The sequence below is a fragment of the Thunnus thynnus genome, chromosome 21, assembly GCF_963924715.1.
Source record: "Thunnus thynnus chromosome 21, fThuThy2.1, whole genome shotgun sequence".
Taxonomy (NCBI): Eukaryota; Metazoa; Chordata; class Actinopteri; order Scombriformes; family Scombridae; genus Thunnus; species Thunnus thynnus.
In genome coordinates this window covers 2152960-2165817 of record NC_089537.1, presented here as the reverse complement: position 1 = coordinate 2165817, position 12858 = coordinate 2152960, and the positions used below count along the sequence as shown (strand labels likewise).

At 41.5% G+C, this 12858-nt stretch overlaps 1 protein-coding gene across 2 annotated transcripts in view; it reads right to left on the bottom strand.

The window, feature by feature from the left end:
• The window catches only part of lyrm4 (LYR motif containing 4), a 41549-nt gene that overhangs the window by 6955 nt on the left and 21736 nt on the right, over positions 1 to 12858 (bottom strand). Inside the window, exon 3 of one of the 2 annotated variants that reach the window (XM_067577821.1) lies at positions 11221 to 11463. The exons of the other annotated variant lie outside the window; for it this stretch is intronic. Coding sequence (XP_067433922.1) covers positions 11425 to 11463 — 39 coding nt within the window. The 3' untranslated portion in view covers positions 11221 to 11424. Of the gene's footprint in view, positions 1 to 11220; positions 11464 to 12858 lie in introns of those variants that run through there. 2 annotated transcript variants of the gene reach the window in all.

The window sequence follows — 12858 nt, the reverse complement described above, 5'->3', positions numbered from 1 at the left end:
TGATGAGTATCTTCTACTGTATCTTATCATTATTGATTATTTTATGGTGCTTTATTTAGTTTGTGTGTATTTTCATCAGTGTTCTGAAAGTTTAGTTCAGTTTCATTTTATAATCTTTATCTGTTTTTTGACACACTGCTATTTTACAAAAGATGTAACTTCCAGTAATATATGAACAAAAGCATGTGGAAAAAGAAAAGATATCAATAAAGATTATTATTATTATTATTATTATTATTATTCTAATGTAAGATGTAATATTACACAGTTCTACATAAAGACAACGACAGTGATCAGTGTTATAACGGGAAGCTAAACTTAGCTCATCACACACACACACACACACACACACACACACACACACACACACTCTTCCCTCCCGCTGAGTCGTGACTGACTGACCTTCAGTCTTACTCCCACCAGGCAGGAGGTGTAAGATTAACATAAGACTGCTGAAGAGTCTGGATCTGAAATATCACAGCAGACAGACAGACAGAGCTCTCACTCTGCTCACAAAACCAGCAGTCAGGTGTCCCGATGAGCAGTGAAAGAGGTTTTTCCTCGCTGTAATCATATTAAAAGATCCTTCAAATGTGCTTTCAATGCATTTAAAAGTCTGTGTGAAGCTTCTATTCAGCTTCAGCAGTCTGAGTTAGTCATATCAAGTGGATATCTGACACATTTACAGTCTTTTTAGCATCAAATTCCCTCTTTGTGTTTCCTCGGACAGTGTTTCCCTGTTGAGCTGCAGGTGGAAGTATAGTAACAAAAAGAGGAACTTTGGCACTAAAAAGACTGTAACGTTGAAAGATATCTACTTGATTTGACTCATTTGGACGCTGAAGCTTCATATTAGCTTATTAATGTAGAGTAGTTAACATGCTAATATTAGCTTTATTGCCAGCATAGTTATGTTAACATGCTAACATTAGGAATGCATTTAGCATGTTAGCTTTTTGTTTTCTTTATATGTGTACAGTGTTCATTTATTTATATTTTTTCATTACATTTATAATGTCATTCTTAACATGCATAGAGTTTGCATGGAAACATGATGCTAACATTTAGCTTGCATGCTGATGTAAGTATGTTTACAGACTAAGGATAGCATGTTAGCATTATGTCATGTATAGACTGAGTTTAGCACTGCGTCATTTTGGCAAAAAGTTGAACTTGAGCAACTTTTGCTGCAATGTAACATTAAAAAGACTGTAACGTTGAAAGATATCTACTTGATTTGACTCATGTGGACGCTGAAGCTTCTTATCCTCCGTCCTTTAAGTCCTGGGATGTTTTATTTTAATTCAGTCAGATTGAATCAGTAGCAGCGGACATGAACAACTCAGAGTCAGTTGTGCTTCATTGTTGCTGCATCAACTATTAAATTATTAAATATCTAAAACGTGGCATCAAATATCAGATTTATTCATCGTTTCGTATCCACACACACGTTCTCTTTGAGTCTCCTGTTCCTTCATTTGATTGATTTCAGTTTAATGATCTAAATCAAATCTCAGATTTCTCTTTGACTTTGAACAGTTCAATAAATTTGACTCGACTGAACATCTGAGAAGTTTTTTTTTCTAAATGCAAGAAACGAAAAGAGAAACGAGAGCAGCTGGACGTGTTGATGTCTGTAAACATGAGCTCTAAAGCTCGTTAGCTCTGATTAATAATCATTATTATTTATCTTATTCACTCACTTTATTCTGTTCACGCTGTAAGATTTTATTTTATTATCATTAATGTTATTTTTTTTTTCCATCTTATCGGTTTTATTTCTTTGTTTTGTATCAATTTTATCTAATTTTTCTTTATATTTTCATGTTTATTTCTGGTTTTCATTAGTCTCAACTTGTTTTATCATTTATTATCATCTGTGAACTAACCTGTATGAAAGCTGCTGCTGCTGAAATGTACATAATAATAACGACTGACGCTAATTCTTGATTATTGAATCATAAAAGACGTTCTGAACTTCTGTTTTCTGCAGTTTTGAGGGGCTGAAGCGTCACGATTGGAACAAAATATAAAGAAAGTGTCTGAAAGTTGCACCTACGTCTTTCTCCAATAATCTCTTCGGCTCCTCCTGGAACATTTCACTGAAGCAGCAGTGGGATATTTAGATATTTGGGGGCTTTTGTGCCTTTTTACTTTGTGTTTGGCAGCTAAACGTTGTAGGAGGGACGATAACGCTTGAACTAAGAAGTTATTTGGATGTTGTATTACAGTCTTCCTCTGTAGGTGGATGTGAAAACGGTGAAAATAGCTGCTAATTTTAGTGAAAAAAAAAAAAACCCCATCCGCAGTGACGTGCAGTTTAAAAAGAAATACTGGCCCGAACAGCAGGAGACAGTGAAAAATCAAAGTTAAAGAGCCGTTGAAAGTGGGAGGAAAGAGATGAAGCGACCGAGAGAAAACCTGGAGGAGGCCAGCAGAGCGGCTCAGAGAAAATGAGATTTTCTTCTGTGGGAGAGAGAAAAAGATGGAGGAGCTCGGACGCAGGGAGGCTGTCAGACTGAGAGAGAGAGAGAGAGAGAGAGGAGGATGGAGACGGGAAACGAGGGGAGCAGGAGGATGAGAGGTGCTCAGGTAGATAATAAACTGAGCATAAGGAGCGCTCCACGCCGTTCCAGTCTTTCCATTTGTCAGGAGATGAGAGCAGAGCAGCAGGCAGCACAAACACATTGAACTGTCTGACGACTGAACGCGAGGAGAAATATTTAGAGCTGAAGTCAGACTGCAGGAGGAAATAAGACACAACCAGGAGCCCCAAAACCCCCCAAATACACCTGAACTCACCGCACGCACGTCCTCCCAGCAGCACGGATGATCTGCAGCCGTGAGCCGCATGCTAACGTTAGCATGCTAATTCTTCTTCTAACCATAGTTACATTTGTTTTATTTACACACATTTAATTATTATTTTTATTACTTTTATTTCTACTTTATTTCATATTATTTATTTATATATATTATTTTATCATTATCATATTTTAGCTTTTTAGTTTTACACTGATATTTTAATTTAATTTCATTTATTTAAATTTATTTTTCATCCCACTCAACAGCTGCTGCAGCTCCTGGCAGGAAATGATGTCATTGCTAACACGGTCACGACAACGCCATTAAAGCTCTCGTCTCCGGTGCGTCGCACTTCCTTCACGCTGCGTAGATCCGTTCATCATGCTAACCATCGTAGTTTAATGTGTTCACAATAAGCTAATTAGCAATTAACACAAAGTACAGCTGAGGTTGATGGAATCACTCGTTAGTTTTCAGGTGTTGGACAGTTTGATGATGATGCTGCATGAAAAGTCAGAGGATCAACAAACTGTTTCCACCTGGAAACACCCGAAATAAAAAAAATAAATAAAGAAATATCCCAAAAAAGAGTTTCCTGTCTGAGGAGTAACAGTAGTTTTGCGATGACATATGTGCATCATGTGACTGAAACGTCACTCGAGAGCTGAAAACGTCAGATGTGTGTGGAGCGATGATGAGGAGACTGTGACCTTCCTCACATCAATGCATGAAACTAACAGAAACGTCATATTTCCGTCATGTTTTACATCGTTTGAGCTTTGACTGTTTTAATGACGTCATCTCGTTGTGTCTTCTTCTTCTGTGACGGTTTAATGAACGACGACTAGTTTATCTGCTGATGTTCACACAACAGCAGTGGATGGAAACACGTTTATTGATTCTGTCGTTCAGTGTTTTGATGACGGAGGTGGAAAACGTCGTCTAACATGTCGGTCAGCAGATCAGTTTGTGTCCTGCATGGAAGCATCTGCTCTCAGTATGTTTCTACACTCATTTATTCCCGTTTTTTCCTTTTATATAATTGATATAATTCCTTTATATAATTCTGACACGACGAGTTACAAAAGTCAACATGTAAACATTTCCATCCTGAACCACAGACTGACTTAATCTGTGACAAATGTTGGTTCAGAGAGTTTACTTTCAAATGTCAGATGAGATAAAGAAATAAAACCATTTAACCTGCTATTTATACACACACACACACACACACACACACACACACCCCTCAGGTACAGTAAAGTGTTTCTGTGGCAACCGTCTGGCTCGACATGAAAGTGAGAAGATGAGAAAGACTTTCAGAGTTCATGTATGTGTGAAACGATGATGTAAACTTCAGTGATATCATCAGTGCAGGAGGAGTGAACACACACGCACACACACACACAGACACACACACACACAGACACACACACATATCAGGGCAGCGACGAGGCGGAGGAGGAGGAGGTGGAGGAGGAGGTGGAGGAGGAGGAGGAGGAGGAAGGCGGGAAGATGAGAGAAAGTGAAAGTGAGTCAAAGCATCTTGAATCAAGGTGAAACTTTTCAAGAAATTAAAACTTCACACCTTCCTTTCACTTCAGGAGGTTTATCAGTTTTCACCAACTCAGCCGCCTCAAGCACCAAACAGAAAGCATTTACAGCTTCCTCTTTTCAAACCTTCCTCTTATTTCTCCAGGGACCACCGACTGAGCTCCACTCTCAGTCACTGAAAAGCCTTCAGCTGGTGGCTGCTGGGAAATCAACCATCGCCACGGCTGTTGTTGTGTTCTGACTGTTTCATTCAGCGGTTTGTTAAATCACCTGTGAAGACTGAGCGTTACAGACAGACATCTGATTGGCTGTTCTGCCGCCTTGAAACTCGAATCTCACGTTTCAGCTCAGTCGGCTCATCCGGACTGAAGTGGACGACTTCAGACCTGCTTCAGACCGTATTCACACCAAAACGCCAGTCCTCCCTTTCATTTGAATGGGGGGTAGTGCGTTTCGGCTGCGGCTGTTTTGGCCGCTGCGGCGCCGCACACAGCTGGAGATCAGACTGATCAGAGTAATGAACTCTGCCATGAGGGAGGACAAAGACGTTACAAGGACGAGGGGAGGACATTTATCTTCATATGATAACGTTAAAAATAAAGTTAGACTTTGCTGTCGGCTTCTCGACTCATTTTAAAAAAGACGAGAAAAAGAGAGAGAGAGTGCAACTGTGGTCGAGCGAGCTAGAGAGTGAATGAAGAGAGGGAGCGCTGGTAACGAGGAGGCCGGTGAATCAGATCAACAACATGTTATTTTGTGATTGTTTCACAGTGGTTACGCTGTAGAGCACAAATAAACACGCTCACACCCCCCCCCCCCGCACACCTCCACTCGACCCTGTGGCTGAATATGACCCTCTGACCTGAAGGACTCGTCTCTACTGACTAAAGACTTGTAACAAACTTCTCAACTGGCCTACTTGTCTACTACTGCCTACTTGACTTTGACTTTGACTTGATTCACTTGAGACTTAACTTGAGTGTCAACTTGCCTCAACAAGACTTGAAGCTCGACTTGACTTTTCTTGACTAATTTGAGACTGAACTTTGACTTTTCATATGACTTGAAACCTGACCCGGACTCGTCTCAAACAGCCTGAACTTGAGTCAATCTGATCTCAAGTCTGAGCGGACTTGTAAGTTGTTTCAACTCGAGCCAGACTGTAATGAACGACTTGTGTTGAGACTTAAGGTTCGACTGAGTCAGGACTTCTCTTGATTGGCTCGAGACCTCACTTATTTGACTGAAAAGCAGCTTCGGACTTGTCTTGATTGACAGGTTCTCGCCATGTTCACGTCTCGATGGACTTGATACTCGATTGAGACTCGATTTGAGACCTGACTTGATCAATTTAAAGTTTATCTGAAGCTCCTTTAATAATTTGTGTTTGACTTGAACTCATCTTGATTAATTTGATGTTTAACTCGGAGGTGATAACCAGCATGGCGTCTTCATGTCGCTCTGATCGTTTATTGATGTTTAAATTTAAACCAGAACGTCTTTAATCTGCTGCTCGCTGCAGGTCGGCGTCTTGCTCAAGGACACTTCAGCAGGATGGCGTAATGTTTTGAAGGACGACTTCTCTGCATCTCACACATCCTGCTGCTTTGTCTCATGTTAATCCAGCCAATTACGTCGCTCTATTCTGATTCCCACCTCCCCCCCCCGCCTCCCTTCATTTATCCTCTAGTTACCTGCTGATTGAATATGTTTGTGAAGGTTCCTCCCTGACAGATTGCACCGTCAAATTCTCTCATTTTTTAATTTCTTTCCTCCTTTCCTTCAGTCTTTCCACTCGTCGTCCTCTGGCGATCCGATGTTGCCGTGTGTGTTTATGTGCACGTCGGAGTATCTGAACGTCTCGGTGAAACGTCCTGTGTATGTTTTCCCAAGCGGCAGAGTCTCCTCTGGCTTCATCTCCTCATTAATTATTCATGTACATCCCGTTTACAACTCTCTCTGTCTCTGCATCTCTTTCCTCCCCCTCCTCTTGGCGTCTTCAGTGTACATATACAGTTTATCTATGATGTTATCTTCATCTGGAACCTCACAACCCTTTGGTTTGTTTCCCACCGAAAGATCAATAAAATCATATCGTGATTGTATTGTATTGTGTCTTTATGATCTCTTTCATTACTCTTTTCACCTTGTCTTGCTTTCTCCCTGCTTCTCTTCTCTTCTCTTCTGTTTCTGTTCCTCTCTCTCTCCATCCTTCACTCTCTTGTCAGTTCAGCTCAATTTAAAAGGAACTTTATCGGCATTACTGTCAAAAGTCACTGTCGCCAGAGCGATGCATTAGTCTGGAACAATTATAAGATAAACAATACAAAATATTGATCTTTCTTTCTCTTTCGCTCTTGATCATTTGCTCCCTGATGTCAACTTAAATTCTACATCTGTGATTTATAAAAATGCTTCCAAGCAAAACTAAAAAGCCTCCCCAGCGGCTGCAGTCTCCATCTCTAACAGAACATTTAAACATTTTATGACTGTAAGAGTTCGGTTGATTCGTCTCTGCTCTTATTTCTGATGAACCGTAGAGTGTTTTGGTCACGTTAGTTTGATTAGAAACGGCTTCAAACACTCATAACAGCATCACGGTTTCAGTCTCCAGAGAGTAGTTCTGTGTAAGACAGACGCTACTGAGCATGTGCAGGTTAACTAGCTTGTTGTGCTTCATATCACAACCGCTTGACTTTGTACTACATTCTAAATTTCAGCATCAAGTCAAGACGTTCTTTCATGTGCGTTTTATCAACCACGTCACCGTCATTAGTCTCTTTCGCCGTCTTTAACTACAGTCTGACAACATCGTTTCTTCTCTGCTGTTGCTCTGCAAACTTCAATCAGACTGCGTGAGTAGGAGGAGGCGGGTCGAGTCACGACCAGAAGCCAAAGTGTTTTTCTTCTTCGTTCCACGCAGACATGAATGGGAAGCAAATGTTGGTGTGACTGCACTGCAGCATCAGAGGGGACAGAAAGAGAGAGCAGCCTCTCTGCTGCAGCACTACCAGGGAAAAACCATCGTTATCTGAAACGCTGTACGGCCGCAGGGCTGCGGGAAATATTTGCATCCAGTTCTTTTCATTGTTGATTGAAGTTCTGTGAAGTTCTGCAGCGTGTGTTGGTCTGCTGCTCTCGTTTGTTAGTGCTGGAGGTCGCTGCTCAGCTACGCTAACGTTCAGTCTCTGGGTGACGGCGAACCAAGGATTCAATACATACTGCGTCTTTGCGAGGATAATTATTAAAGGGGAAATAGTCTGCTTTTTGTGATTTCCTGTTATTTATATCCTGTTCTTGTGGCTCAAGAGGTTGAACAGGTCCACTAATCAGAAGGTCGATGGTTTGATCCCCGGCTCCTCCAGTCCGCATATCAGAGTGTCCTTGAGCAAAGTACTGAACCCCAAAATGCTCCCGATGCTGTGAGTGTGTATGTGGTTGCTAAGGTGGTTGCTAAGGTGTTTCCATGTGTTGTTCAGCTCCAACATGTACGGATGGATTTGAGAAGTTGACATTTGGAGTAAAGAAGGAGAAAAAGAAGTGAAATCCTGCTACTATAGTTTGTTTACGTAGCCTCCGGAGCCGGAGGAAGCTTCCTGAAAGCTGACCAATCAGAACAGAGTGGGCTCATCAGGAGGCGGGGCCTTAAAGAGACAGGAGCTAAAACGGCCTGTTTCAGACAGAGGCTGAACTGAGGGGCTGCATAAAAGACCAGTAGAAGATAAATAAGGAGTTTTTAACTGGAAATCATGTGAAGATATTCCAGTAGAGCCCCAGAATATAAATATAGAGCTGGAAATGTGAATATGTGTCCTTTAAACTGCTTCACTGCCCATTTCTGCCTTTTTCATTCTTTCAGATTTACTAACTTTACAAAAATCATAGAAGATAAAAATTCTTATGTGAATCGATTTTTGTTTTTCTGTTTCATGAGCAACAGTCTGGAGATGCTGCAGACCCTCCTGACTGTTCTCTGAAAATTGAAATCTGTCTTTTCCATCACGGAGAACTGATCCCGCCTCGAAAACAACTCGACTGAGACGAGATGAACACTGACATGAAGGCACAATTCAATCTGTAACTGATACTATGGTTGTTTCACTGCTGGAAGACCTTTAAAGGCCAAACACACACACACACACACACACACACACACACACACACACACACACTGTGTGCAATAGGAACCTCCCTCTGCTCTCCATGTTGTGTGTGTGTGTGTGTGTGTGTGTGTGTGTGTGTGACCTTGGAAAAATCCCCTTCACTAAAGTCCCACCTACCCAGCACTAACGAGCTCGTTTGCCTCTTGTCTTGTTAATTGGCTACAATGACACAAAAAAAAGCCCCACCCACTCGACATGCGGGCAACCAATTAGCCATCACAGCTCAAGACTTGGCTTCGACCAATCATGATGCGGTTAGAGAGTAATTAAGCCTGATTAGGCTGTGAAGTCAAGGCCACGCCCAATAGGAAACGGACAGAAAACACACACACACACACACACACACACACACACAAACACAGAGTATAACAGTAATGAGGAGTTTCTTTGAAAAGCTGCCGTTTCTTAACCTTAATTTTTTCACTTAGAGCACACACTAATTAGAGAGCAAGAAGAGATGAAGGCAGACTTTGCTCATGTATCAGAAATATCCGACTGTGTGTGTGTGTGTGTGTGTGTGTGTGTGTGTGTGTGTGTGTGTGTGTGTGTGGAGTTTCCTCTCCAGCAGCCAGATTCTGCTGTGATCCCCCGTCTCAGTCCGTTGCACCGAGAGACAGAACGAGGAGGAGGAAAAAAAAAAAAAAGATGAAAGGAAGAGGAGGATGAAGAGGAAAAAAGAGGAGGATGGCTGGTTACAAATTGGGAGAGCTGTTACGCTTCCATTGTTCCCCTTTTCTCCAATTTGTTATTTCTGTCATTGTCTCCATTTCCTGTTCATCACACCACCCAGAGGAGAAATCCCCACAGACGCTGCTGACAGGATTTACACAGAACTTGTTGTCTGTTATTTCGAGGATTGTTTCCATGTTTGCATCGACTGGTTTAATTCTGAATTCATAACACAAACAACGTTTTATTTCTACAAGGCTGAAGCCTATTGGGGGGGAGTTGGGGGCGGGGCTAAACATTGTTAATTGGGGCGGGGCTACAAGTTTTGCGCCGCTCACCACAGACTGTAAAATATAATGGATGTAGCCGCGGTGACATCACCCACTGGAGCCAGAAGTGACCATACTTGGACGAGAGGGTGGAGCTGACCGTAATGGTAGCTGCTAGCTTGGTTAGCATGCTGCATTTACACTCTATGGTTAACTGTGATAATGCTAATGCTAATTTTTACTAGCGAAAAACTGCTATCACAAATGCTGAACAAGACCAAAATGTTACAATTAACTTTCATGGACTGACAACACACTGAAATAGCGACGCTATGACTACGCCTCTACTCTGTGAATCTGAGGTTACGCTACGGTTACGTTACCTAACCAATGTTGTCACTGTGGTAACGACTTGCCTGTGACGGCATCCGGTCATTCAAAGCGGCCAAATTATACATAACTTTAAAGTTCACCACTCGTACAGTTGTCATGAAAGAGGAAATTAGCTTTAGAAACCAAAACTGTTTTCTGTACCAGGCTGTTAGCATGTTTATTTCTGCTGTTAAATTGACCAAGCAGCAACCTCCGGGGCTGAAAAATGAAGCCAAAAACTGCAGTTCCTTGAACGGCCACTTGAGGCTCCAAAAGCGAGTCAATCCCCATAGACCCCCATGTTAAAATGCCCAACTTTACAGCAGAAATAAACATGTTTACAGCCTGGTACAAACAACGGTTTTGGTCTCTGTAGCTAATTTCCTCTTTAATGACAACTGTACGGGGGGTGAATTTATTTATAACTCACCCGTTTAAAGTTTATTAAGCCGTAAAGTTCTGCATAATGAAGGACATGGCTGCTTTGAGTGACAGGTTGCTAGCCGCTAGGTGGCTTGTTTTAGCAACCAGGTTTCATTCGGCCGCCTCTGCTGCCCACTTTGAGCTTCAAAACTGCCGTTCAGAAACCAGTGGGTGACGTCACAGAGGCTACATCCATATTTTTTTTTACAGTCTTATGGGGATTGACTCGCTTTTGGAGCCTCAAGTGGCCATTCGAGGTTCAACGTTAGCTTCATTTTTCAGCCTGGAGGTGGCCGCTTGCCGCCCACCGCCTAAAAAACTCGTAACGAGTCTCTAAGCAATGAAAAAAGTCTCTCTGATATGTTAGCTTGTGTTTGTTAGCGATGTCTAATGTTGCTGTCATCAGTTATTTAAAGACATTTATTAAAAAAAAATTTAACTCAGTCTGCAACTTCATTTTTATGAAGGAAACATAAAACTAAAGCTAGCCAGCAGTTAAACTGGTGCTGTTTAGCTCCAGCAGAGACGGGTTATTGTTGGATCCCAGCAGACTTTTAAACGCTCAAACAAACACCTGCATGCTTGTTGTTGACGTCAAAAACTGTGTTAAACAAAGGGCAGGTTGGAGTTTTGTTATTTTTTGTTCTTTTACTCTTGTGCTGCTGTGGGTAACAATGTTCTCATCAAATCAATTGTACTTTTCTACACTGTCGTTCTATCAATAAAATTGAAGAAAAAAAACAAACTTTGTTCAGCTAGCGAGCTAAAGAGCACTGAGATAAAAGAGTCACAGCTGCCTTCAGGCTTCGTTACTCGGAGGTTTTGTTTTTACTCTCGTTTTGATTGCAGCTTTGCTTTGTGTGAAGTTTATCATCCATAATTAGTGCTGTCAAAGTGTGAATGTTGATTAATGTGAACAACAATTAATATACAAAATAAAATAAACAGTTTTTAGCGCTGAAACAACTGATGCTGTCGTTTTTTCTTGGAAGGAGAAAACTTTAAGTTTCACATATTCTCAATGAAACTAATCTAAATAAGTGATGAGGAGCAACATTAGACGTGAAGTTGTGAGTCTGCAGCCGTCAGCGTGTTCAGGAGCAGCAAACATCAGGAGCCTCCATCTTTATGCGTCTGCTTTCAGCTGCCGACTCGCTCTGTCATCACACTCAGTTTCTCTCATTAATCGTCTCTCTATAGCAGCAGCTCTGCAGAGAAGAAGAAGAGGACGACGGAAACACACACACACACACACACACACACACACACATCAATACAGCCAGGCTGAGGAAAATGAGAGGCAGTGATTGTGAGAGGAGTGAATCGATGGACTAGTTTGGAATCTGAAGGAGGAGAGAGGGAGGAAACAACAGAGAGAGAGTCTGAGAAACTGAGGGAAGCCCAGAAAAAAAAAATATATAGTGAAATCCAGACAGAGTGAGTCATAAAGAGCTGAGAGAGAGTCCTTCTTCACACTAATGGAGGAGGAAGACTTTGATCCACACGTGGCTGTGCAGAAACTCTCTGAACCAAACACATCGCTGGTCGTTTGTTCAAACAGTCAAAATGATTTAAGACTATGTTTTCCTGACAGGCGACTCTTGTGCTGTGATTAATGCTCTCTCTCTTGCTCTCTCTCTCTCTCTCTCTGTGTGTGGAGCAAAGGAGGAAGTGATGTCATAGCGGGAAACTCTTGACGGACTGCAAGAAGGAGGTCACGTGACCGACAGGGTTAGCCGTGATAGCGCTACTGTTAGCGAGCTAATCTGCTGACTGTGAATAACATTTCATTACATTATGAAAAAAAAGAAAAAATGATAATATTTAATTGTATTCATGGTTTATTTTAAGTTAATTTAGCTGGCTTTTATTCTGAGTGACTGAAAATGAGCCTGTATTGTTTTACTTAATATTGATATAAAGTAATATAATAGCTTACAGGTTATGACAGTTATATTGGCGGTCGGGTGGCTCGGGGTTCCTGTGGTCTAAAAAAGTAAAACCACCCAGTTAGACGATGTTGTTTTTTTGAGTTTTATTTGGGAAAAAAAAAGTGTCACAACGGACACATTTCAGTAGGAATGTTTGTCTGTTTGTCTCCTTCGCTCTCATTTATTTCCATCATCTTCCTGCCTTCCTCCTTCTGGTGTCTAACTGCTGTCCTGACATCACATTGCCTTCTCCAGTCAATGGATTTCATCATGCAGAGTCAGTGTGTGTGTGTGTGTGTGTGTGTGTGTGTGTGTGTGTGTGTGTGTGTGGGGAGTATCATCATTGCATCAGATCGAGATTTCCAAGAATAGATGAAAAACAAACAACCAGAAATTACCAGAAAATAACACCATAGAAGGAGAAAATATTGTCAACTGTAACTAATAAATCCATTTAATCTCACTGCAGCACTTTAGGCATCAGATCGGTTTTTTAACTAAGTGTGTAACTCAATAGTGCATCTCCATCATCGAACCAAAGTCCAGTTATTGACAAACCAGCTGAGTGTCCACAGTTACATCAGCAGGAGACATATGCTACGTTTACACAGAGCCTAATATTCCACTAATAGTCCAATCAGAATAAAAATGACTCATGTAACCACGTCAACC